We start from the raw sequence: 27187 nt of genomic DNA, 5'->3' as shown, positions 1-27187 counted from the left end.
AGTAAGGAAATAAGGAGGTTCGTTTCGCTGCTCACGAATTACCCGTCGGCCGCCGCAAGCGAGTCCCGTTGAAGCGCACGTCCCTCCTGCGAGACCCCCGCTCGGCTCGGCTCGGCTGCAGCCGCCTTTCCTAAAGGGACTTCGCCGCCAGATGCCCATGAGCAACAGCTGGTCCGGAGACCATGCGAGGCTTCCTGAAGGACCCTCCGAGTTTGAACTTTGAGGGACTATGTGACATGCTGCCCTTCGCTGGACTCCATTAAAGCTCAGCATGAGCCAGAGGACCTTCTCCATCCCCGCAGAGGTGGTCGTGATGACGGGACTTCACGCGGACTGACGTTCTGCTGAGCGCCTCCGCCAGGCTCCTCCGCCAGCCTCCTCCACCAGGCTCCTCTGCCAGCCTCCTCCACCAGGCTCCTCCACCAGGCTCCTCCGCTGTGGCGATGGATAAACTGACAGTCATCTCAGGATGCCTCTTTCTGGCTGCGGACATATTCGCCATCGCCAGCATCGCCAGTCCAGACTGGATCAACACCGGAGAGTCATCCGGTAAGTTAGGTAGGTTTTCTCTGTTCGTCTCGTTTCTACTGGGTTTTACTGTGGTTTTACTGTCGGTGTCTGTCTGACATGAGACCGAGACGCGGTCCCAGCCTCGGTTGGACGAGTTCTGTTCTGTTCTACGTTTCCAGAACACTGACAGCGAACCGTCCCCGGTTCACCAGTTCAGAATGATCCTCTCGCCTTCAGTACTGTGACGGCTGCTTCTTCATGTCTGCTGTCCTGCGCGGCTCATCTATTCTGCAGTAGAAGCTGCAGTAGAAGCTGTAGTAGAAGCTGCAAAGTTCAGTAACTTGGACTTGGAATTGTTTTCCACAGTTGTGCAATACATAAAGAACGAGACGTTTTCAGTTGCACAACCAATATGTTGCTCTTTAGCATTTGGTCCATCAGCACGTCAAAGCTCCAGGTCCTCTCTGCATCTGCTCCGTCCCTCACCGTCCAGGCGGCGCCACATTTTGTCCATCAGCATGTCCAAGCTCCAGGTCCTCTCTGCATCTGCTCTGTCCCTCACCGTCCAGGCGACGCCACATTTTGTCCATCAGCATGTCAAAGCTCCAGGTCCTCTCTGCATCTGCTCTGTCCCTCACCGTCCAGGCGACGCCACATTTTGTCCATCAGCATGTCAAAGCTCCAGGTCCTCTCTGCATCTGCTCTGTCCCTCACCGTCCAGGCGGCGCCACATTTTGTCCATCAGCATGTCAAAGCTCCAGGTCCTCTCTGCATCTGCTCCGTCCCTCACCATCCAGGCGGCGCCACATTTTGTCCATCAGCATGTCCAAGCTCCAGGTCCTCTCTGCATCTGCTCTGTCCCTCACCGTCCAGGCGACGCCACATTTTGTCCATCAGCATGTCAAAGCTCCAGGTCCTCTCTGCATCTGCTCTGTCCCTCACCGTCCAGGCGACGCCACATTTTGTCCATCAGCATGTCAAAGCTCCAGGTCCTCTCTGCATCTGCTCCGTCCCTCACCGTCCAGGCGGCGCCACATTTTGTCCATCAGCATGTCAAAGCTCCAGGTCCTCTCTGCATCTGCTCCGTCCCTCACCGTCCAGGCGACGCCACATTTTGTCCATCAGCATGTCAAAGCTCCAGGTCCTCTCTGCATCTGCTCTGTCCCTCACCGTCCAGGCGACGCCACATTTTGTCCATCAGCATGTCAAAGCTCCAGGTCCTCTCTGCATCTGCTCTGTCCCTCACCGTCCAGGCGGCGCCACATTTTGTCCATCAGCATGTCCAAGCTCCAGGTCCTCTCTGCATCTGCTCTGTCCCTCACCGCCCAGGCGGCGCCACTGAGACGGCTGGGAAACGTCTCAAGGAGGCAAACCAGCACGTGTGCTGTCAGCTGTCTGTCTGTCTGTCTGTCTGTCCCCTTTTAACTTGCCGACTGAATGAGCAGTGCAGGAGGACAGACAGACGTTTTGACAGACGGTTAAGTGCCCATCACCAGACTACATGTCTGGGTGGGAAGCTGCAGGAGTCTAATACCTCATTCACACGTGCAGCAAGCATCCCTGACGTGTTCGGGGAGGCTACCTGCACGGGCTCATGTTCCCGGGAGCGGGAGCAGGGATCGATATCCAGGGAACTCTGTCCCGCCGGTTTCCCACCTCAGGACCCTGTGACCTGTCAGGGAAACGCCGGGAAGGCTGTGCTTGCAATGAGAGCGCCTGTGAAGGGTTGCATCCGTCTGAGGGAAGAAAATCAAGTTGAACAGCACATTCTCTTGTTTTTCAAAGGAGCCTTAGTGAAAGATTTTAAAGTAAAGAAACAAATGTACTTTTAACACTGTTAAAATGCCACATCCTCTTGCTAGACTCACTCCAGGGCTTTGGCTCATTTTACCCCACAGCCACCGTTGTGGGGAAAAGAAAACGCTCTATACAGTGAGTTTACCTATACAGGTGAGTTTAGCTATACAGGTGAGTTTACCTATACAGGTGAGTTTACCTATACAGGTGAATTTACCTATACATGTGAATTTACCTATACAGGTGAGTTTATCTGTACAGGTGAGTTTACCTATACAGGTGAGTTTACTTATACCGGTGAATTTACCTGTATAGGTGAATTTACCTGTATAGGTGAGTTTACACATACAGGTGAGTTTACCTATACAGGTGAGTTTACCTATACAGCTGAGTTTACTTATACCGGTGAATTTACCTGTATTGGTGAATTTACCTGTACAGGTGAGTTTACCTATACAGGTGAGTTTACCTATACAGGCGAGGTTACCTATACCGGGAATTTACCTGTATAGGTGAGCTTATCTATACAGGTGAGTTTATCTATACAGGTGAATTTACCTAAACCGGTGAGTTTACCTATACAGGTGAGTTTACCTATACAGGTGAATTTACCTGTATAGGTGAGTTTACCTATACAGGTGAGTTTACCTATACCGGGAATTTACCTGTATAGGTGAATTTGCATCGACACCTGATGTTCGCTGAGATAACATTTACTGCTGCTGGACGGTGCCTCGCCCGTCTGTGTGCGTGTGTGTGTGTGAGAAAAGGTGCAAGAGGGAAATGTTTCTGACTGTAGCATCATGCTTGAATATTAAACGACCACCACTGGCTGAAAGGTGGTCCCAGTAATACAGCAGTAGTACAGCAGTAAGACAGCAGTAGTACAGCACTAATACAGCAGTAAGACAGCAGTAGTACAGCAGTAATACAGCAGTAGTACAGCAGTAATACAGAAGTAAGACAGCAGTAGTACAGTAGTAGTACAGCACTAAGACAGCAGTAGTACAGCAGAAATACAGCAGTAAGACAGCAGTAGTACAGCACTAATACAGCAGTAAGACAGCAGTAGTACAGGACTAATACAGCAGTAATACAGAAGTAAGACAGCAGTAGTACAGCAGTAATACAGCAGTAAGACAGCAGTAGTACAGCAGTATTACAGCAGTAGTACAGCAGTAATACAGAAGTAAGACAGCAGTAGTACAGTAGTAGTACAGCACTAAGACAGCAGTAGTACAGCAGTAAGACAGCAGTAGTACAGCACTAATACAGCAGTAAGACAGCAGTAGTACAGGACTAACACAGCAGTAATTCAGAAGTAAGACAGCAGTAGTACAGCAGTAATACAGCAGTAGTACAGCAGTAATACAGAAGTAAGACAGCAGTAGTACAGTAGTAGTACAGCACTAAGACAGCAGTAATACAGCAGTAAGACAGCAGTAGTACAGCACTAATACAGCAGTAAGACAGCAGTAGTACAGGACTAATACAGCAGTAATACAGAAGTAAGACAGCAGTAGTACAGCAGTAATACAGCAGTAAGACAGCAGTAGTACAGCAGTATTACAGCAGTAGTACAGCAGTAATACAGAAGTAAGACAGCAGTAGTACAGTAGTAGTACAGCACTAAGACAGCAGTAGTACAGCAGTAATACAGCAGTAAGACAGCAGTAGTACAGCAGTAATACAGAAGTAAGACAGCAGTAGTACAGCACTAAGACAGCAGTAGCACAGCAGTAGTACAGCAGTAATACAGAAGTAAGACAGCAGTAGTACAGCACTAAGACAGCAGTAGTACAGCAGTAATACAGCAGTAAGACAGCAGTAGCACAGCAGTAGTACAGCAGTAATACAGCAGTAGCACAGCAGTAGTACAGCAGTAATACAGCAGTAGTACAGCACTAAGACAGCAGTAGTACAGCAGTAAGACAGCAGTAGTACAGCACTAAGACAGCAGTAGCACAGCAGTAGTACAGCAGTAAGACAGCAGTAATACAGAAGTAAGACAGCAGTAGTACAGCAGTAGTACAGCAGTAAGACAGCAGTAGCACAGCAGTAGTACAGCAGTAAGACAGCAGTAATACAGAAGTAAGACAGCAGTAGTACAGCAGTAATACAGCAGTAAGACAGCAGTAGTACAGCAGTAATACAGCAGTAAGACAGCAGTAGTACAGCAGTAAGACAGCAGTAATACAGAAGTAAGACAGCAGTAGTACAGCAGTAATACAGCAGTAAGACAGCAGTAATACAGCAGTAAGACAGCAGTAGTACAGCAGTAATACAGCAGTAAGACAGCAGTAGTACAGCACTAAGACAGCAGTAGTACAGCAGTAATACAGCAGTAATACAGCAGTAGCACAGCAGTAGTACAGCACTAAGACAGCAGTAGCACAGCAGTAATACAGCACTAAGACAGCAGTAATACAGCAGTAATACAGCAGTAGTACAGCAGTAATACAGCAGTAAGACAGCAGTAGTACAGCACTAAGACAGCAGTAATACAGCAGTAATACAGTAGTAGTACAGCAGTAATACAGCAGTAAGACAGCAGTAGTACAGCAGTAATACAGCAGTAAGACAGCAGTAGTACAGCAGTAATACAGCAGTAAGACAGCAGTAGTACAGCAGTAATACAGCAGTAAGACAGCAGTAATACAGCAGTAAGACAGCAGTAGTACAGCAGTAATACAGCAGTAATACAGCAGTAGCACAGCAGTAGTACAGCAGTAATACAGCACTAAGACAGCAGTAGCACAGCAGTAATACAGCACTAAGACAGCAGTAATACAGCAGTAATACAGCAGTAGTACAGCAGTAATACAGCAGTAAGACAGCAGTAGTACAGCACTAAGACAGCAGTAATACAGCAGTAATACAGTAGTAGTACAGCAGTAATACAGCAGTAAGACAGCAGTAGTACAGCACTAAGACAGCAGTAGTACAGCAGTAATACAGTAGTAGTACAGCAGTAATACAGCAGTAGTACAGCAGTAGTACAGCAGTAGTACAGCACTAATACAGCAGTAGTACAGCAGCAGTAGTACAGCAGCAGCAGTAGTACAGCAGTAGTAGTACAGCAGCAGCAGTAGTACAGCAGTAGTACAGCAGTAGTAGTACAGCAGCAGCAGTAGTACAGCAGCAGCAGTAGTAGTACAGCAGCAGCAGTAGTACAGCAGTAGTAGTACAGCAGCAGTAGTACAGCAGCAGCAGTAGTACAGCAGTAGTAGCACAGCAGCAGTAGTAGTACAGCAGCAGCAGTAGTACAGCAGTAGTAGTAGTACAGCAGCAGTAGTACAGCAGCAGTAGTAGTACAGCAGCAGCAGTAGTACAGCAGTAGTAGTACAGCAGCAGCAGTAGTACAGCAGCAGTAGTAGTACAACAGCAGCAGTAGTACAGCAGCAGCAGTAGTACAGCAGCAGTAGTAGTACAGCAGCAGCAGTAGTACAGCAGTAGTAGTAGTACAGCAGTAGTAGTAGTACAGCAGCAGTAGTACAGCAGCAGCAGCAATAGTGCAGCAGCAGTAGTACAGTAGCAGTAGTAGTAGTACAGCAGCAGCAGTAGAACAGCAGCAGTAGTACAGCAGCAGTAGTAGTAGTAGTACAGCAGCAGCAGTAGTACAGCAGCAGTAGTAGTACAGTAGCAGCAGTAGTAGTACAGCAGCAGTAGTAGTACAGCAGCAGCAGCAGTAGTAGTACAGCAGTAGTAGTACAGCAGCAGTAGTAGTACAGCAGCAGTAGTAGTAGTAGTACAGCAGCAGTAGTAGTACAGCAGCAGCAGCAGCAGTAGTACAGCAGTAGTACAGCAGTAGTACAGCAGTAGTAGTACAGCAGCAGCAGCAGTAGTAGTACAGCAGCAGTAGTAGTACAGCAGCAGCAGCAGTAGTAGTACAGCAGCAGCAGTAGTACAGCAGTAGTAGTAGTACAGCAGCAGTAGTAGTACAGCAGCTGTAGTAGTACAGCAGCAGTAGTAGTACAGCAGCAGTAGTAGTAGTAGTACAGCAGCAGTAGTAGTACAGCAGCAGCAGCAGCAGTAGTACAGCAGTAGTACAGCAGTAGTACAGCAGTAGTAGTACAGCAGCAGCAGCAGTAGTAGTACAGCAGCAGTAGTAGTACAGCAGCAGCAGTAGTACAGCAGCAGTAGTAGTACAGCAGCAGCAGCAGTAGTAGTACAGCAGCAGCAGTAGTACAGCAGCAGTAGTAGTACAGCAGCAGTAGTAGTACAGCAGCTGTAGTAGTACAGCAGCAGCAGCAGTAGTAGTACAGTAGTAGTACAGCAGCAGCAGCAGTAGTAGTACAGCAGCAGTAGTAGTACAGCAGCAGTAGTAGTACAGCAGCAGCAGCAGTAGTAGTACAGCAGCAGTAGTAGTACAGCAGTAGTAGTAGTACAGCAGTAGTAGTACAGTAGCAGTAGTAGTAGTAGTACAGCAGTAGTAGTACAGCAGCAGCAGTAGTACAGCAGTAGTAGTACAGTAGCAGCAGTAGTACAGCAGTAGTAGTACAGCAGCAGCAGTAGTACAGCAGCAGTAGTAGTACAACAGCAGCAGTAGTACAGCAGCAGCAGTAGTACAGCAGCAGTAGTAGTACAGCAGCAGTAGTAGTACAGCAGCAGCAGTAGTACAGCAGCAGCAGCAGTAGTACAGCAGCAGTACAGCAGCAGTACAGCAGCAGTAGTAGTACAGCAGCAGCAGCAGTAGTAGTACAGCAGCAGTAGTAGTACAGCAGCAGCAGCAGTAGTAGTACAGCAGCAGTAGTAGTACAGCAGCAGCAGCAGTAGTACAGCAGTAGTACAGCAGTAGTACAGCAGTAGTAGTACAGCAGCAGCAGTAGTACAGCAGCAGTAGTAGTACAGCAGCAGCAGTAGTACAGCAGCAGTAGTAGTACAGCAGCTGTAGTAGTACAGCAGCAGCAGCAGTAGTAGTACAGCAGAAGTAGTACAGTAGTAGTACAGTAGTAGTACAGCAGCAGTAGTAGTACAGCAGCAGCAGCAGTAGTAGTACAGCAGTAGTAGTACAGCAGCAGCAGTAGTAGTAGTAGTACAGCAGCAGTAGTAGTACAGCAGCAGCAGCAGTAGTACAGCAGTAGTACAGCAGTAGTACAGCAGTAGTAGTACAGCAGTAGTACAGCAGTAGTAGTACAGCAGCAGCAGCAGTAGTAGTACAGCAGCAGCAGTAGTACAGCAGCAGTAGTAGTACAGCAGCAGCAGCAGTAGTAGTAGTACAGCAGCAGTAGTAGTACAGCAGTAGTAGTACAGCAGTAGAAGTACAGTAGTAGTAGTACAGCAGCAGCAGCAGTAGTAGTACAGCAGCAGCAGTAGTAGTAGTACAGCAGTAGTAGTAGTACAGCAGTAGTAGTACAGTAGCAGTAGTAGTAGTACAGCAGTAGTAGTACAGCAGTAGTAGTACAGCAGCAGCAGTAGTACAGCAGCAGTAGTAGTACAGCAGCTGTAGTAGTACAGCAGCAGCAGCAGTAGTAGTACAGCAGTAGTAGTACAGTAGTAGTACAGCAGCAGCAGCAGTAGTAGTACAGCAGCAGTAGTAGTACAGCAGCAGTAGTAGCACAGCAGTAGTAGTACAGCAGCAGTAGTAGTAGTACAGCAGCAGCAGTAGTAGTAGTACAGCAGTAGTAGTAGTACAGCAGCAGTAGTAGTACAGCAGTAGTAGTACAGCAGTAGAAGTACAGTAGTAGTACAGCAGTAGTAGTACAGCAGCAGCAGTAGTAGTAGTACAGCAGTAGTAGTAGTACAGCAGTAGTAGTACAGCAGTAGTAGTAGTACAGCAGTAGTAGTAGTACAGCAGTAGTAGTACAGCAGTAGTAGTAGTACAGCAGTAGTAGTGCAGTAGTAGTAGTGCAGTAGTAGTACAGCAGCAGTAGTAGTACAGCAGTAGTAGTATTACAGCAGCAGCAGTAGTAGTAGTACAACAGCAGTAGTAGTACAGCAGTAGTAGTAGTACAGCAGCAGCAGCAGTAGTAGTACAGCAGTAGTAGTACCGCAGCAGCAGTAGTACAGCAGTAGTAGTAGTACAGCAGCAGTAGTAGTACAGCAGCAGCAGCAGTAGTACAGCAGTAGTAGTAGTACAGCAGTAGTAGTACAGCAGTAGTAGTACAGTAGCAGTAGTAGTAGTACAGTAGTAGTACAGCAGTAGTAGTAGTACAGCAGTAGTAGTACAGTAGTAGTAGTACAGCAGTAGTAGTACAGCAGTAGTAGTACAGTAGCAGTAGTAGTAGTACAGCAGTAGTAGTACAGTAGTAGTACAGCAGTAGTAGTACAGCAGCAGTAGTAGTACAGTAGCAGTAGTAGTACAGTAGCAGTAGTAGTAGTACAGCAGTAGTACAGCAGTAGTAGTACAGCAGTAGTAGTACAGCAGTAGTAGTAGTACAGCAGTAGTAGTACCGCAGCAGTAGTAGTACCGCAGCAGCAGGAAGTGTGTGTGTGTGTGTGTGTGTGTGTGTGTGTGTGTGTGAAGGCGGGACGTCCGTGTGTGACGTGCTGAAGTTAGTGTCAGGTCTTGTTGTGTTGTGAGTTTTCCCTCCACACTCGGATGTCCAACCTTACCACAATGGTGCAGCGTCCAGGTTCAAAGACCGTCCACTGAACGCTGACTGAAACTACACAAATGAAGCAAGCGGAGACAGCCAGCCTCCACCCCCTCCACCCCCACCCCCACCCCCCGTACCGTGCTGTGTGCCAGGCTTGATTTCAGCACGCTCGTCACAGCCTGGAGTCACATTCCTACATGAAGCAACGCATCTGCAGCCTCAACACATGGCTGGCAGGTTTGTGTTGCACATGTCAACACAAACCTGCCACACACCAAAGGGATTTCAGTTTGCTGTTTGTGTTGTGAGCGAGCGTCCCTCAACCCTCATGCTTCCACATGGACCTTGGGTGTCCCGTCCTCCCCTCCGCGGCCCTGAACAACTGTCTGAACTCCGGCAGAGCTGGAGCCTTTTGTTCCAGTCTAATTAGCCTGGTAGTAATTACCTGATAGGGGGAAGAGTTGTTTGTAAACGGACGAGTGTGTGGGGACTTTTAATTAGGCCTCCTGGGAGGGAGATTCTCTGTTTGGAGAACAGAGGCTCTCCGAGCTCTGTTAGGACGGAAATCGCTTCAGCTGAAAACACTTTGGTGTGTGTGTGTGTGTGTGTGTGTGTGTGTGTGTGTGTGTGTGTGTGTGTGTGTGTGTGTGTGTGTGTGTGTGTGTGTGTGTGTTTTCGTGTAGACCACCATGTTTACGTCATCACTTCATGCCAGTGTTTTTCTCCCACTTACACCAGTGGCCATTTTCTCAGTTCATCATTAGTTTAATTCGTTTCTTAGCTGGAATTGCTTTGAACACGTTTTCCTCCCAGTCTGCACCACTAAACTTCTCACCAGTTAAATTTTTACCAGTGAACTTCTCACTAGTTAACTTCTCATCAGTGAACTTCTCACCAGTTAACTTCTCATCAGTAAACTTCTCGTCAGTGAACTTCTCATCAGTAAACTTCTCATCAGTGAACTTCTCACTAGTTAACTTCTCATCAGTAAACTTCTCACCAATGAACTTCTCACCAGTTAACTTCTCATCAGTAAACTTCTCATCAGTGAACTTCTCACCAGTTAACTTCTCATCAGTGAACTTCTCATCAGTGAACTTCTCACTAGTGAACTTCTCACCAGTAAACTTCTCACCAGTGAACTTCTCACTAGTTAACTTCTCATCAGTAAACTTCTCGTCAGTGAACTTCTCACCAGTTAACTTCTCATCAGTAAACTTCTCATCAGTAAACTTCTCATCAGTGAACTTCTCATCAGTGAACTTCTCACCAGTGAACTTCTCATCAGTAAACTTCTCATCAGTGAACTTCTCACTAGTGAACTTCTCACCAGTAAACTTCTCACCAGTGAACTTCTCACTAGTTAACTTCTCATCAGTAAACTTCTCGTCAGTGAACTTCTCACCAGTTAACTTCTCATCAGTAAACTTCTCATCAGTAAACTTCTCATCAGTGAACTTCTCATCAGTGAACTTCTCACCAGTGAACTTCTCATCAGTAAACTTCTCATCAGTGAACTTCTCATCAGTGAACTTCTCACCAGTGAACTTCTCACCAGTTAACTTCTCATCAGTAAACTTCTCATCAGTGAACCTCTCATCAGTGAACTTCTCACTAGTGAACTTCTCACCAGTACACTTCTCATCAGTTAACTTCTCACCAGTGAACTTCTCACCAGTACACTTCTCATCAGTTAACTTCTCACCAGTGAACTTCTCATCAGTTAACTTCTCACCAGTGAACTTCTCACCAGTAAACTTCTCATCAGTTAACTTCTCACCAGTAAACTTCTCATCAGTGAACTTCTCACCAGTAAACTTCTCATCAGTGAACTTCTCACCAGTAAACTTCTCATCAGTGAACTTCTCACCAGTGAACTTCTCATCGGTAAACTTCTCACCAGTGAACTTCTCACCAGTGGACTTCTCACCAGTGAACTTCTCACTAGTGAACTTCTCACCGGCGAACTTCTCACTAGTGAACATCTCACCGGTAAACTTCTCACCAGTAAACTTCTCATCAGTTAACTTCTCACCAGTAAACTTCTCATCAGTGAACTTCTCACCAGTTAACTTCTCATCAGTTAACTTCTCACCAGTGAACTTCTCACCAGTAAACTTCTCATCAGTTAACTTCTCACCAGTAAACTTCTCACTAGTGAACTTCTCACCAGTACACTTCTCATCAGTTAACTTCTCACCAGTGAACTTCTCACCAGTACACTTCTCATCAGTTAACTTCTCACCAGTGAACTTCTCACCAGTAAACTTCTCACCAGTAAACTTCTCACCAGTGAACTTATCATCAGTGGACTTCTCACCAGTGAACTTCTCACTAGTGAACTTCTCATCAGTGAACTTCTCACCAGTAAACTTCTCATCAGTGAACTTCTCACCAGTGAACTTCTCATCGGTAAACTTCTCACCAGTGAACTTCTCACCAGTGGACTTCTCACCAGTGAACTTCTCACTAGTGAACTTCTCACCGGCGAACTTCTCACTAGTGAACATCTCACCGGTAAACTTCTCACCAGTAAACTTCTCATCAGTTAACTTCTCACCAGTAAACTTCTCATCTGTGAACTTCTCACCAGTTAACTTCTCATCAGTTAACTTCTCACCAGTGAACTTCTCACCAGTAAACTTCTCATCAGTTAACTTCTCACCAGTAAACTTCTCATCAGTTAACTTCTCACCAGTAAACTTCTCACCAGTAAACCTCTCATCAGTGAACTTCTCACCAGTAAACTTCTCATCAGTTAACTTCTCCCCAGTGAACTTCTCACCAGTAAACCTCTCACCAGTAAACTTCTCACCAGTGAACTTATCATCAGTGGACTTCTCACCAGTGAACTTCTCACTAGTGAACTTCTCATCAGTGAACTTCTCACCAGTAAACTTCTCATCAGTGAACTTCTCACCAGTGAACTTCTCATCGGTAAACTTCTCACCAGTGAACTTCTCACCAGTGGACTTCTCACCAGTGAACTTCTCACTAGTGAACTTCTCACCGGCGAACTTCTCACTAGTGAACATCTCACCGGTAAACTTCTCACCAGTAAACTTCTCATCAGTTAACTTCTCACCAGTAAACTTCTCATCAGTGAACTTCTCACCAGTAAACTTCTCATCAGTTAACTTCTCACCAGTGAACATCTCACTAGTTAACTTCTCACTAGTGAACTTCTCACCAGTAAACTTCTCACCACTAAACTTCTCATCAGTGAACTTCTCACCAGTTAACTTCTCACCAGTGAACATCTCACTAGTTAACTTCTTACTACTGAACTTCTCACCAGTTAAGTTTTTACCAGTGAACTTCTCACCAGTTAACTTCTCACCAGTTAACTTCTCACCAGTTAACTTCTCACCAGTGAACTTGCTGAATTAGTTGAGAAGCTATTTAATAAACAGGCAACAATTTGTGAAGATAGCTGAGCATAAATCAGCATGCATGGAAATTAATTGTGAAGTCCCTCGGTTCAGTATTAGGCCCAAAATTGTTGATTCTGTACATAAATGATATATGCAGACTATCAAAAATATTGAAATTAGTCTTATTTGCGGACGATACCAATATTTTATGTTCTGGAGGTTTTGGAAGTGACCACAACAGAAATGAGAAAATTTAAAAGGTGGTTTGACGAATAAATTACATTAAATTTGAACAAAACAAAGATGATCTACTACTGCTACTACTACTACTACTACTACTGATGGCTGCTCCTGTTAGGGATCGCCATGGTGGCTCATCCATTTCCACCTCTTCCTGTCCTCTGCATCTTCCTCTGTCACACCAGCCACCTGCATGTCCTCCCTCACCACATCCATAAACCTCCTCTTTGGCCTTCCTCTTCTCCTCTTCCCTGGCAGCTCCATATTCAGCATCCTTCCCCCAATATACCCAGCATCTCTCCTCCACACATGTCCAAACCATCTCCATCTTGTCTCTCTTGCTTTGTCTCCAAACCGTCCAACCTGAGCTGTCCCTGTAATATACTTGTTCCTAATCCTGTCCTTCTTCATCACTCCCAGTGAAAATCTTATCATCTTCATCTCTGCCACCTCCAGCTCCACCTCCTGTCTTTTCATCAGTGCCACTGTCTCCAAACCATACAACATAGCTGGTCTCACTACCATCTTTTAAACCTTCCCTTTAACTCTTGCTGATACCCTTCTGTCACAAATCACTCCTGACACTCTTCTCCACCCACTCCACCCTGCCTGCACTCTCTTCTTCACCTCTCTTCTGCACTCCCCGTTACTTTGGACAGTTGACCCCAAGTCTTTAAACTCATACGCCTTTGTCACCGCCACTCCTTGCATCCTCACCATTCCGCTGTCCTCTCTCTCATTCACACATAGGTGTTCTGTCTTGCTCCTACTGACTTTCATTCCTCTTCTCTCCAGTGCATACCTCCACCTCTCCAGACTCTCCTCAACCTGCACCCTACTCTCACTACAGATCACAATGTCATCCGCAAACATCATAGTCCACAGAGACTCCTTCCTGATCTCGTCCGTCAACCTGTCCATCACCATTGCAAAGAAAGGGCTCAGAGCCGATCCTTGATGTAATCCCACCTCCACCTTGAACCCATCTGTCATTCCTACCACACACCTCACCACTGTCACACTTCCCTCATACATATCCTGCACCACTCCTACATACTTCTCTGCAACTCCCAACTTCCTCATACAATACCACACCTCCTCTCTCGGCACCCTGTCGTATGCTTTCTCTAAATCTACAAAGACACAATGTACCTCCTTCTGGTCTTCTCTATACTTCTCCATCAACATTCTCAAAGCAAACATCACATCTGTGGTGCTCTTTCATGGCATGAAACCATACTGCTGCTGCTGATCATCACCTCTCCTCTTAACCTAGCTTCTATTACTCTTTCCCAAAACTTCATGCTGTGGCTGATCAACTTTATACCTCTGTAGTTGTTACAGTTCTGCACATCGCCCTTGTTCTTGAAAATCGGTACCAGTATGCTTCTTCTCCACTCCTCAGGCCTCCTCTCACTCTCCCAGGATTGTGTTAAACAATCTAGTTAAAAACTCCACTGCCATCTCTCCTAAACACCTCCATGCCTCCACAGGTATGTCATCAGGACCAACTGCCTTTCCACTCTTCATCCTCTTCATAGCTGCCCTCACTTCCTCCTTGCTAATCCACCACACTTCCTGATTCACTATCCCCACATCATCCAACCTTCTCTGTCTCTCATTTTCTTCATTCATCAGCCCCTCAAAGTACTCCTTCCACCTTCTCAGCACACTCTCCTCGCTTGTCAGCACATTTCCATCTCTATCCTTGATCGCCCTAACTTGCTGCACATCCTTCCCAGCTTGGTCCCTCCGTCTAGCCAATCGGTACAAGTCCTTTTCTCCTTCCTTAGTGTCTAACCTGTCATACAACTCACCATACAACTTTTCCTTTGCCTTTGCCACCTCTCTCTTCACTTTATGCTGCATCTCCTTGTACTCCTGTCTACTTTCTTCATCTCTCTGACTATCCCACTTCTTCTTTGCCAACCTCTTCCTCTGTATACTTTGCTGTACTTCCTCATTCCACCACCAAGTCTCCTTGTCTTCCTTCCTCTGTCCTGATGACACACCAAGTACCTTCCTAGCTGTCTCCCTCACTATTTCTGCTGTGGTTGCCCAGCCATCTGGCAACTCTTCACTACCACCCAGTGTCTGTCCTACCTCCTGCCTGAACTCCACACAGCAGTCTTCCTTCTTCAACTTCCACCATTTGATCTTTAGCTGTGTCTTCACTCCCTTCCTCTTCTTGGTCTCCAAAGTCATCCTACAGACCACCACCCGATGCTGCCTAGCTACATTCTCCCCTGTCACCACCTTGCAGTCTCCAATCCCTTTCACATTGTGTCTCCTACATAGGATATAGTCCACCTGTGTGCACTTTCCTCCACTGTTGTATGTCACCCTATGTTCCTCCCTCTTCTTGAAATACAGTGCATCCGGAAAGTATTCACACCCCTTCACTTTCCACACATGTTGTTATGTTACAGCCTTATTCCAAAATGGATTAAATCCCTTTTTTTTCTCATCAATCTACACACAATACCCCATAAAGACAAAGTGAAAAAGGTTTTGTAGAAATTTTTGCAAATTTATTAAAAATAAAAAACTGAAATATTGCATGTACATAAGTATTCACACCCTTTACTCAGTACTTGGCTGAGACACCCTTGGCAGCGATTACAGCCTCAAGTCTTCTCGGGTATGAAGCTACAAGCTTGGCACACCTATATTTGGGGTGTTTCTCCCATTCTTCTCTGCAGATCCTCTTGAGCTCTGTAAGGTTAGATGGGGAGCGTCGCTGCACAGCTATTTTCAGGTCTTTCCAGAGATGTTCAATGGGGTTCAAGTCTGGGCTCTGGCTGGGCCACTCAAGGACATTCACAGACTTGTCCCGAAGCCACTCCTTCGTTGTCTTGGCTGTGTGCTTAGGGTCGTTGTCGTGTTGAAAGGTAAACCTTCGTCCCAGTCTGAGGTCCTGAGCGCTCTGGAGCAGGTTTTCATCAAGGATCTCTCTGTACTTTGCTCCATCCATCTTTCCCTTGATCCTGACTAGTCTCCCAGTTCCTGCCGCTGAAGAACATCCCCACAGCATGATGCTGCCCCCACCATGCTTCACTGTAGGGATGGTATTAGCAAGGTGATGGGAGGTGCCTGGTTTCCTCCAGACGTGACGTTTGGCATTCAGGCCAAAGAGTTCAATTTTGGTTTCATCAGACCAGAGAATCTTGTTTCTCATGGTCTGGGAGTCCTTTAGGTGCTTTTTGGCAAACTCCAAGCGGGCTGTCATGTGCCTTTTACTGAGCAGAGGCTTCCGTCTGGCCGCTCTACCATAAAGGCCTGATTGGTGGAGTGCTGCAGAGATGGTTGTCCTTCTGGAAGGTTCTCCCATCTCCACAGAGGAATGCTGGAGCTCTGTCAGAGTGACCATCGGGTTCTTGGTCACCTCCCTGACCAAGGCCCTTCTCCCCCGATTGCTCAGTTTGGCTGGGCGGCCAGCTCTAGGAAGAGTCCTGGTGGATCCAAACTTCTTCCATTTATGAATGATGGAGACCACTGTGCTCTTTGGGACCTTCAAAGCTGTAGACATTGTTTTGTACCCTTCCCCAGATCTGTGCCTCGTTACAATCCTGTCTCGGAGGTCCACAGACAATTCCTTTGATTCCATGGCTTGGTTTCTGCTCTGACATGCACTGTCAACAGTGGGACCTTATATAGACAGGTGTGTGCCTTTCCAAATCATGTCCAATCAATTGAATTTACTACAGGTGGACTCCAATCAAGATGTAGAAACATCTCAAGGATGATCAGTGGAAACAGGATGAACCTGAGCTCAATTTTGAGTGTCATAGCAAAGGGTGTGAATACTTATGTACATGCAATATTTCAGTTTTTTATTTTTAATACATTTGCAAAAAATTCTACAAAACCTTTTTCACTTTGTCATAATGGGGTATTGTGTGTAGATTGAACAAAATGTGTGGAAAGTGAAGGGGTGTGAATACTTTCTGGATGCACTGTATGTATTCACCACAGCCATTTCCATCCTTTTCACTAAATCCACCACCATCTGTCCTTCCACATTTCTCTTCTTGACTCCATACCTTCCCATCACCTCCTCATCACCTCTGTTCCCTTCACCAACATGTCCATTGAAGTCCGCTCCAATCACCACTCTCTCCTCCTTGGGTACCCTCTCCACCATGTTGTCCAACTCACTCCAGAATTCTTCTTTCTCATCCATCTCACACCCAACTTGCGGGGCATATGTACTGATAACATTCAGCAATACACCTTCGATTTCCAGCTTCATACTCATCACTCTGTCTGACACTCTCTTCACCTCCAGCACACTCTTGACATACTCTTCCTTCAGAATTACCCCTACCCCATTACTCCTCCCATTCACACCATGGTAGAAGAGTTTGAACCCACCTCTGATACTCCTGGCCTTACTCCCCTTCCACCTGGTCTCTTGTACACACAGTATGCCTACCTTTCTTCTTTCCATCATGTCAGCCAGCTCTCTCCCTTTACCAGTCATAGTGCCAACATTCAAAGTTCCGACTCTCTCGCTGCCTCTGGACTTGCCTTCCCCCTCTCCTTCTCCTTCACCCAACAGTAGCATAGTTTTCCACCGGCACCCTGCTGGTTAACAGTACCGGTGGCGGTCATTGGTAACCCGGGTGTCGACTGATCCGGTATGGAAATCTGATTTATGATCTGCATATTTCATTTGGCAAAGGTGTTACGCCGGATGCCCTTCCTGATGCAACCCTCTGCATTTGTCGGGTTTGGGACCGGCACTAAGGATGCACTGGCTTGTGCCTCCTCAGTGGCTGGGTTGTTCCTTGTATATCCGATAAAGATTAAGAGTTAATTGATGATTAGTGGAGAACTGGCAGGATAAATAGGCGTATACCTCCTTCTGCTACTTCTGAACATGTAATATTTAATGTGCGTTGTTTATGGGAATTTGTTTATTGGGTTTTCTGTATTGTTTATTGTTTATTTCATTCTTGTGTTGTGTTTATATTTTACGTGTTTAAAATAAAACATATCAAATCAAACGTGTTACATCTGTACGTCTGCTGTGCTGTCAGACATTCAGATGTTAACGCAGACCTGCAGAGCCGTCTCACCCCCCCCTCCCCTCCCCCACCTCCCCCACTCCCCGCAGCTCCCAATGCTCCTTAGGCCTGCACGGTGTGTGTCTGTGTGCATGCCTGGCTTTGCAAACGCTCTGTGTGTGTGTGTGTGTGTGTGTGTGTGTGTGTGTGTGTGTGTGTGTGTGTGTGTGTGTGTGTGTGTGTGTGTGTGTGTGTGTGTGTGTACTAGCGTGCCACCTACACATTAACAAGACATGGTGTTGTGAAGCGAGGCGGTGGGAGGCAGACTGGGTCTCAATAAGTGTTTACAAACTACACATTAGGCCATTTGCAAAGAGCTGTGCATGTGCGCACGCACAAACACGTGTAAACAAGCCCGTGTTTGCCCACCTAGAACAGCTGCTGAACAGACCCGGCAAGACCCTCCCCCCAGCACGTTGCAGCGGGGCGGTGCCTGTGGTGGTGCTCGTGGGGGTTCCCACAGAGTGTGTGTGTTTACTGGCGGTGTTGTGTTGACAGAAGAGCTGATCAGCTCTGCAGCTCTGCAGCTCTGCTCACATCCACGTGAGGAATGCTTCAGTCAGTCCTTCTGATTGACAGCTCTCGTCTGTCTTCACGATAAGGCCTGTTACTGCCAGACCTTCACCACTGGAGGCGCTCCTCATCGATCTAAGGCTCTTCTTATGACTCGCGGGAAGCTGCCATGGCCAAACGGCAGCGTCAGATGGACACAGGAAATGCGAGGTATTAATAATTAACAATCAGTAGCTTGCTTGTAGAGCGTGATGGATGGCTTGATTGACAGCTTCTGTTGTTTGTAAAACTGTCTTGTGTTTCTGATGAATACATTTCCCTTTTTTTGGATTTTTTCCCCCTGTACCTGGCCAATAGCCCCACTCTTCCGAGCCGTCCCGGTCTCTGCTCCGCCCCCTCTGCTGATCCAGGGAGGGCTGCAGACTACCACATGCCTCCTCCCATACAGGTGGAGTCACCAGCCGCTTCTTTTCACCTGACAGTGAGGAGTTTCACCAGGGGGGGCGTAGCATGTGGGAGGATCACGCTATTCCCCCCAGTTCCCCCTCCCTCCCCACAGGCGCCCCAACCAGCCAGAGGAGGCGCTAGTGCAGCACCTGGGACACATACCCACATCCTGCTTCCCACCTACAGAGTAGGGTCGCCCGACCAAGGCGGAGGTAACGCGGGGATTTGAACTGGTGATCCCCGGTTGCTAGGCAACAGAATAGACCGCCCCGGTACCTGGACGCCCCTGATGAATACATATCCAACACGATTCTGAAATGTGTCCAGTAAAAAGTTCAGTGTCTTTGGGGTTCCCGGGTTTCGTGGTGGTCTATTCTGTTGGCTAGCAGCACGGGGATCGCTGGTTCGAATCCCCGTGTTGCCTCCGGCTTGGTCGGGCGTCCCTACAGACACAATTGGCCGTGTCTGTGGGTGGGAAGCCGGATGTGGGTATGTGTCCTGGTCGCTGCACTAGCGCCTCCTCTGGTCGGTCAGGGCGCCTGTGCGGGGGGGAGGGGGAACTGGGGGGAATAGTGTGATCCTCCCACGTGCTACGTTCCCCTGGTGCAGTGTTGTAGTCGAGTGACTAAACCTTGAGTCCGAGTCAAGTCTCGAGTACCCAGTGTTCGAGTCCAAGTCCGAGTCATGTCCCCATTCCCTGAGTCCAAGTCTGCGTCATCAAGGTTGAGTCTGAGTCGCGTTCCGAGATGGGCTCCAGTGCTCCACTCTGGCACGGTAAAGAAGCTGACACACAAATAAAACAGGTCTGCAGGAAACAAAGTGACACAGCTGTCGCCACTTCGGACGGAGTTCATTTGCTTTGTGACACAGTAGCCAAACAAATGCACTCGCAAGCATGTGCACACACACCAGTGTTGTAGTCGAGTCACTAAACCTCGAGTCCGAGTCGAGTGTCGAGTCCCCGGTGTCCGGGTCCGAGTCATCGGTGCTCAAGTCCCAAGTCGAGTCACGAGTCCTGAAAATCACGACTCGAGTCGGACTGGGCTGATGACTCCACATGTATGGGAGGCGGCATGTGGTAGTCTGCAGCCCTCCCCGGATCAGCAGAGGGGGTGGAGCAGAGACCGGGACAGCTTGGAAGAGTGGGGCGATTGACCAAGTACAACTGGGGAGAAAAGGGGGAAAATCCAACAAAAGAAAGTTCAGCCTGTTTTGTTCTCTTGTCTGGTAAACATGAATCTTCCTGCTGGGGAGAAGACCTCTGCCTCCCTCAGTGAGACTGGAGGAACATCTCACTGCATCGCCCGTTGTTATCTGGCACACGCCCACCCGCTTACTGGAACGCCTGGTCGATAAGAGACAGGATATCCTGTCTATAAGACCCAGGGCAACTGTACTGGATGTGTACTGGGTGGGGACAGGACGGAGGGCAGTCGGCCTCCATCTGCCCCTGACTGACGTGTCTGGAGCTTAGCATCTCATCCTGCCCAGCATGTCTGCCAACCTGCTGCGTTTATTAACCACCTCATCCCGACTTCCATGAAGCAAACCAGGACAGACAGAAAGGAAGCATATCAGGGATACTGCTGGAAAACATGGAAAATACTACGCTGACCAAGGCAGGTCAAAAGATACTGATGTCATGATTTCTGCTTCCATATGCAAAAACACCATGTGTGAGAGGCCAGCGGCGGTTCCTCACATCGAACTGGGCGGTAATGGAAGGTATCATGTTAAACCAGAACTACTTTTCAGAAAATACTCACTCAGGTACTTCACACCTCATTTTGTGAGACATTGGAGGTCACAGATATTTCATCCATCATTCACTGAGGGCTGCATGGCGGCGCAGTGGTTAGTGTGGTCGCCTCACAGCAAGAAGGTCCTGGATTCAAGCCCCGGGTAGTCCAGCTTTGGGGGTGGTCCCGGGTCGTCCTCTGTGTGGAGTTTGCATGTTCTCCCCGTGTCTGTGGGGGTTTCCTCTGGGGGCTCCGGTTTCCTCCCACAGTCCAAAGACATGTAGGTCAGGTGACTCAAAGACATGCAGGTCAGGTGACTCAAAGACATGAAGGTCAGGTGACTCAAAGACATGAAGGTCAGGTGACTCAAAGACATGAAGGTCAGGTGACTCAAAGACATGTAGGACAGGTGACTCAAAGACCTGTAGGTCAGGTGACTCAAAGACATGAAGGTTAGGTGACTCAAAGACATGAAGGTCAGGTGACTCAAAGACAAGAAGGTCAGGTGACTCAAAGACATGAAGGTCAGATGACTCAAAGACATGTAGGTCAGGTGACTCAAAGACATGAAGGTCAGGTGACTCAAAGACATGTAGGTCAGGTGACTCAAAGACATGTAGGACAGGTGACTCAAAGACCTGTAGGTCAGGTGACTCAAAGACATGTAGGTCAGGTGACTCAAAGACATGAAGGTTAGGTGACTCAAAGACATGAAGGTCAGGTGACTCAAAGACATGAAGGTTAGGTGACTCAAAGACATGAAGGTCAGGTGACTCAAAGACATGTAGGTCAGGTGACTCAAAGACATGTAGGTCAGGTGACTCAAAGACATGTAGGACAGGTGACTCAAAGACATGTAGGTCAGGTGACTCAAAGACATGTAGGTCAGGTGACTCAAAGACATGAAGGTCAGGTGACTCAAAGACATGAAGGTCAGGTGACTCAAAGACATGAAGGTTAGGTGACTCAAAGACATGAAGGTCAGGTGACTCAAAGACATGTAGGTCAGGTGACTCAAAGACATGTAGGTCAGGTGACTCAAAGACATGAAGGTCAGGTGACTCAAAGACATGAAGGTCAGGTGACTCAAAGACATGTAGGACAGGTGACTCAAAGACCTGTAGGTCAGGTGACCCAAAGACATGCAGGTCAGGTGACTCAAAGACATGAAGGTCAGGTGAATCGGCCGTACTAAATTGTCCCTCGGTGTGTGTGTGTGTGTGTGTGTGTGTGTGTGTGTGTGTTGGCTCTGTGTGATGGCCTGGTGGCCTGTCCAGGGTGTCTCCCCACCTGCCGCCCAATGACTGCTGGGAAAGGCTCCGGCATCCCCGCAACCCTGAGAGCAGGATAAGCGGTTGGGATAATGGATGGATGGATGGATAATGGATGGATGGATGGATGGATGAGTCCACTGAAGGACGATACCTGCAATATTGAATTTTTGCCCAGCTCTACTGAATCTGCCTTGAATTCCTAATGTTTCATTAATCCGTTTATCTCTCTCTCTGTCTCTCTCTCTGTGTCTCTCTGTCTCTCTCTCTGTCTCTCTCTCTGTGTCTCTCTGTTCTTAGGTTCTTTAACGGTGGGTCTGGTCCAGCAGTGTCAGACCATCCACGGTCGGGATCGGTCCTGCATCCCTCCCCGTCTCCCACCGGAATGGGTCACCACGCTCTTCTTCATCATCTTGGGAATCGTCTCTCTCACTGTCACCTGCGCTCTGTTGGTGATGTCACATTGGCGCCGTGAAGCCACCCGGTACGCCCGCTGGATCGCCTTCACCGGCAGTATGTGTCCGACCTCCATCCTGACCAATGTCTTTTCTCGTCCCCTGCTGTCCTACATCTATCTGACATGCTCTCATCAGCCATGTTCCCATCCCAAAGTAAAGATTCACGTGTTAACAGACTTTTAACTCAAATTTGTCAAAATGCTTATCAAGTGTGTTTCAGTTTCCTGGTTTTAAGGAAATTGACATCAGCAGGGCGTCCGGGTAGCGTGGTGGTCTGTTCCATTGCCTACCAACACGGGGATCGCCGGTTTGAATCCCTGTGTTGCCTCCGGCTTGGTCGGGCGTTCCTACAGACACGATTGGCCGTGTCTGCAGGTGGGAAGCCGCATGTGGGTATGTGTTCTGGTCGCTGCACTAGCGCCTCCTCTGGTCAGTCGGGGCGCCTGTTCAGGGGGGAGGGGGAACTGGGGGGGACAGCGTGATCCTCCCACGCGTCCCCCTGGTGAAACTCCTCACTGTCAGGTGAAAAGAAGCGGCTGGTGACTCCACATGTGTGGGAGGAGACATGTGGTAGTCTGCAGCCCTCCCCAGATCAGCAGAGGGGGTGGAGCAGAGACCGGGACGGCTCAGAAGAGTGGAGTAATTGGCCAAGTACAATTGGGAATGTTTTATAGTATTTACAGTTTTAAGTCAACTTTTCTTAACTGAAACTTCAACTTCACATAGAAATAACTTGATGGAAACAGCCATAGTTGTATGCAGGCAAATGTGTGTTTGGAAGGTAAGTACTGGGAACAGTACACAGGAAAAGTTTGCATGTGACTTTTAAAAGAGTGATATGAACACATTACAGCAGGTAGTGACATGTTACGCTGGTGCAATTGACTTCCCAAAACTAATTTTGTTTTAAATCATTTTTAAAAGGCACTATATAAACAAACTCTTACTTACCTACGTACTTACGCACTTACGTACAGATCAGCCTGTTACAGTACTACTAGATGAGCTGTGGAGCAGATGTGAGTAAAGTAGGAATCAATCTGAGACACTGACAGCGAGATAATCACAGGAAACAAAAACAAGCTGACCATATTAGATTAACGGGAGGAAAGAGACTGACAGAGAGAGACAGACAGAGACAACGTCTCTTTATTGAACCATTGCAAAGAAAAACCATATCACTGTCACATCATTACTTGAGGGCAAAAAGCATTCCTGAAGTACAACAGAACTTGTCAACCAATAACAAAAAACATGTTTCTCTGATCAGAAGTTTAAAATCAACTCTCCATCTTCCCCCCACAGCGTAACGCCCCACAGCCCAAATGTGACTGAAGGCCCGCAGATTGTCCATCATCTTATAATAAGCATGTTCCACCCTTAGTTGGGCCTTCAGCAGTCCCTCCAGAACCTGTACAGTCTCCACACTGCCAGCACTCTGAGTCCAATTCCTGCATGTCAGCCAGATGGTCAACTTGGCAGAACTAGATAACAAGTTCACCAGTGTGCATACAATCTTCTTTTTAGCACAATATTTCGGACCAAAAACAAATAAACCAAAAGAAAAAACCTCCCCAAGATCCTGAAACCACCCTTTTAAAAGTTCAAACAGTGCTGGCAACAGAGGACACTGAACAAATAAATATACCAGGGTCTGAATCTGAGAACAGAAAATACATTCCTCCCCCTGCTCTGGATCCAGGTGCACGCTGTATCTGTTTGTAGATATTGCCCCGTGTACCACTTTGCACTGGAGGTCTGCTGTCCACTTTTCAATGGGCAGCTTGTACAGGGACCACCAGCTGCCTTTCGGGGAAACATCTGGACCAAAAAAACCCAGTCCACCTCGACTCCTTCATCCCTGCCAGAGAGCACAGATCCAGAACCTTAATGCAGATTTAGTAGACCACTTTTTTCCCCCACACCCTGAAACTTATCCAGGTGGGGGGTTGTGAAAGACAGCAAAAGAGCTCTTCCTTACTTCCACTCCCCCACAGCTGAGTGACAGAGAGGGAAAACTATACTCACACTCTTCACTCCACTGGTGGTCACACAGAGTACGGTTTTCTGCAAATGTTCTCAGGTGTTGTGGCAGGGCAGCACAGACTTCCTACACCACTCTGTTGATCAGCCTGAGGTGATGTTGCTTTGTTCTCTCAGGGCGTCCACAGATGTTGCCGTCATCTTCATCAGATGGCCCAGTTTGGTGCAGCCAGCCTCCCTCAGAATGGCTAGCAGACTGCAGTGTTTGTCGTTGTGAGGTTGTTAAAAAGCAAAGGTTCCTCACGCAACCATATGCCTGGAGTCTCATTTGTGGCACATGTGATCTTAATAATCGTCCATGCCCTGCAGTACAGAGCTGTAAAGATGTGTCAGTCCTGTAAAGTCCACATCCTCGGGTTGTAAAAGGAAAAGCTGCTTATCATAGCCCAATCGCCCAGCAGCAATCGAACTGTATCTATCCAGCTTGGGCCACAGCAGTCTTTCTGCAGTCTGAAGTCTAAATGAGGTGATTTTGGACTGGATGTTGATCAGTCTCTGCCCCCATTTAGCCACAGGCAAGTAGAGGGCTGCTTTCCAGACCCATTACTGGCCAGACCAAAATAAGTCCAGGATGGCTCTCTGAATGTCCTCTATCCCACCTCTTGGTGGTGTCAGAGCATTGAGTCTGTGCCAAAGAGTCACAGCGACCAAGTTATTTGCAACCAGAACTCTTCCCCTATATGACAACTGGGGTACCAACCATTTCCATTTAGGCAACTGAGCACGCACTTTCTCCTTAACTCCCTCCCATTTCTTTGCTCCTCAAATTCCTCAGTGCCCAAAAATACTCCCAGCAATTTCAGCCCGTCCTTCCCCCACTCATGTCCTCCAAGCAGACTGGGCACTGTCTGATCCCTCCACTGTCTTACCAACAAGGCTATACTCTTTGTCGAGTTCACCCATGCAGATGAGGCCTTTTCATAAAGAGACAGGATACCCTGCCAACACTGAACATCCCCCTGGCTGGAGACAAAAATATTAACATTGTCAGCATAAGCAGAATCAATTGGAAGACAATTTAATTTTGGGAACCAAGGCAGTAAGAGACCACTGATTCGACTTCTCAACCTGCACAGCAAGGGCTCAATAGCTAAGCTATATAGTTGTCTAGAAATAGGACAACCCTGTCTTATCCCTTGCCATACAGGGATTGGCCTACTCAGTCTTGCCCCCATCTTCACTATACATTGAGCACCATACATTGAGCACCATTATACAATAAACCAACCCAAGCCTAGAAGTGCAGAAAACAAATGACAGTGATCTACCCTGTCAAAAGCTTTCTCCTGATCCAAAGAGATAATAGCAAAATTAACATTGTAAAAATTACGCACATCAACAACATCTTGTGTAAGGAAAATATTGTCCATGATTGTTCTGTCAGGTACACAGTAAGTTTGATCTGTATATACAATTATTTCCAGGCTGTCCTTAAGTCTGTTTGATAAGGGTCTGGAAAGCACCTTATAGTCTGTACAGAGGAGGGCAACTGGCCTCCAGTTCTAAAGTAATGCCAGGTCCCCTTTTTGGGGTAGCAGGGAAATGACTTCTTACTGACAGGAGACAGGAAGAGATCCTGTTTTGAAACACTCCAACAAAACACCATTTCCAAGGGTATTCCAGAACAGCTTATAACAGTCAGTGGAGAAACCATCAATCCCTGGTGCCCGTCCTGATGCCATCTGGTTGACAGCAACTGTCAACTCCTCCCGAGTCAGCTCACAGTCCAGAGCAGCTTTCTCTTCCAGGCTGAGCTGAGGAAGCCCTTCCAGGAGCTCTTTGCAGTACTCCATGCTGCATTGTTCTGCCCCAGAGAGGTTAGTGTAGAAGTCCATCACATGGCTCCTCATCTCACCCAGACTGGTGGTCACTCTGCCTCTTGGAAGTCTATGGCAGGTCATCTGCTTCCTCTGAGCCACTGTTCTCTCCAGATTGAAAAAGAAAGAGCTTGGGGCATCCATGTCCTTTAGCTGGAGAAAGTGAGACGTGACAAGAGCTCCCTTCACTCTCTCCTGTAGGAAAGAGCTCAACTCCCACCTCTTCTCCTGCAGCAGACAACCCATATTGGGATCTGAATCTCTTGTAACCCCTCATCAATATTCCTAATATTAGCATCAAGTTCCTGTACTGTTGCCTTGATCTTAGCAGTGGAATGGGAGGTGTACTGCTGGCACAAAACATGAATTTGTGCCTTACCTACTTCCCACCACAGCTTCAAAGAACTAAAATCAGCTTTTTTGATTTTCCACTGCTGCCAAAAATGCTCAAAACTCTGGCAGAAAGTACCGTTTTGCTGGAGATTTTTGTTAAAAAGCCAGTAGGATTTAACCTTTTCACCTCACAAAAGGATCAAATCTATGCTGACAAAGTGATGGTCAGTGTGAACTGTGAACTAATTACTAATTACGTTACTTTGAGCCAAGACTTTGGGAAAGGTAGATCCTGTCTAGTTGCCTGAACTCACCCTGTTATTGCTGACCTTCACCCATGTGTCATGTCTGGATTGCGGATGTCTGACCCTCCATGTGTCAGATATAAGTGTGTGATCATACTCTTAAGGCTCTGAGATGACTGTGGATGAGGTTCCTCACTTGTCCTGTCCACAGTAAAGTCTAGAGTGCAGTTGAAATCCCCAGCAATGATAAATTGATCCTGATGGTAATTCCTCTGCTCATTTTTTAGCTGGGTAAAAAATCCTTTTCTGTTCCTTGGTTTGGGCCATATATTATTATTATTGTTATTATTGTTATTATTATTATTATTATTGATATTATTGTTGTTGTTGTTATTATCATAATTTTTACAGATGGGATAAAATGAACAGATTCACTCAATAGATTCAGTTTTGTGTTTTTGTGATATTTTTGTCTGAAGGTGTTGCAGTGTTCCTCTTACAACAAGAGTGGAAAGAACAAAATGCTTTGTATTCCGAACAGGAGTTGGGGGTTTTAATGCACGCCTCTCTTTCTCTCCCTCTTTCTCTCTCTCTTTCTCTCTCCCAGTGGTCTTGCTGTGTATGGCGGCTCTCATATTCCCCATTGGTTTCTATATCAGTGAGGTCGGAGGTCAGCCTTATAAACTCCCCAACAACACGGTGGTGGGCTCCTCCTACGTGCTCTTCGTCATGTCCATATTCTTCACCATCGTGGGTCTGCTGTTTGCTGGGAAGGTCTGTTTGCCTGGCTGA

General features: G+C 47.2%; 1 protein-coding gene across 1 annotated transcript; it reads left to right on the top strand.

The window, feature by feature from the left end:
- Positions 1–95: 95 nt before the first annotated feature.
- Positions 96–27187, top strand: LOC130128092 (uncharacterized protein C16orf52 homolog B-like). The gene is made up of 3 exons (XM_056297803.1): positions 96–558; positions 21800–22012; positions 27003–27187. The coding sequence occupies exons 1-3, from the start codon at positions 444–446 to the stop codon at positions 27185–27187; spliced, it is 513 nt and encodes a 170-aa protein (XP_056153778.1). The 5' UTR covers positions 96–443.

The sequence above is a fragment of the Lampris incognitus genome, chromosome 17, assembly GCF_029633865.1.
Source record: "Lampris incognitus isolate fLamInc1 chromosome 17, fLamInc1.hap2, whole genome shotgun sequence".
NCBI lineage: Eukaryota > Metazoa > Chordata > Actinopteri > Lampriformes > Lampridae > Lampris > Lampris incognitus.
This window is presented reverse-complemented; position numbering and strand designations above follow the sequence as displayed.

Bases quoted from the DNA above. Each gene is read 5' to 3' on its own strand.
- LOC130128092 (XM_056297803.1), top strand. From the start codon at position 444: ATGGATAAACTGACAGTCATCTCAGGATGCCTCTTTCTGGCTGCGGAC. The intron at 559-21,799 runs GTAGGTTTTCTC...CTCTGTTCTTAG, and splicing joins AGAGTCATCCGGTAAGTTAG to GTTCTTTAACGGTGGGTCTG. The intron at 22,013-27,002 runs GTATGTGTCCGA...TCTCTCTCCCAG, and splicing joins CTGGATCGCCTTCACCGGCA to TGGTCTTGCTGTGTATGGCG.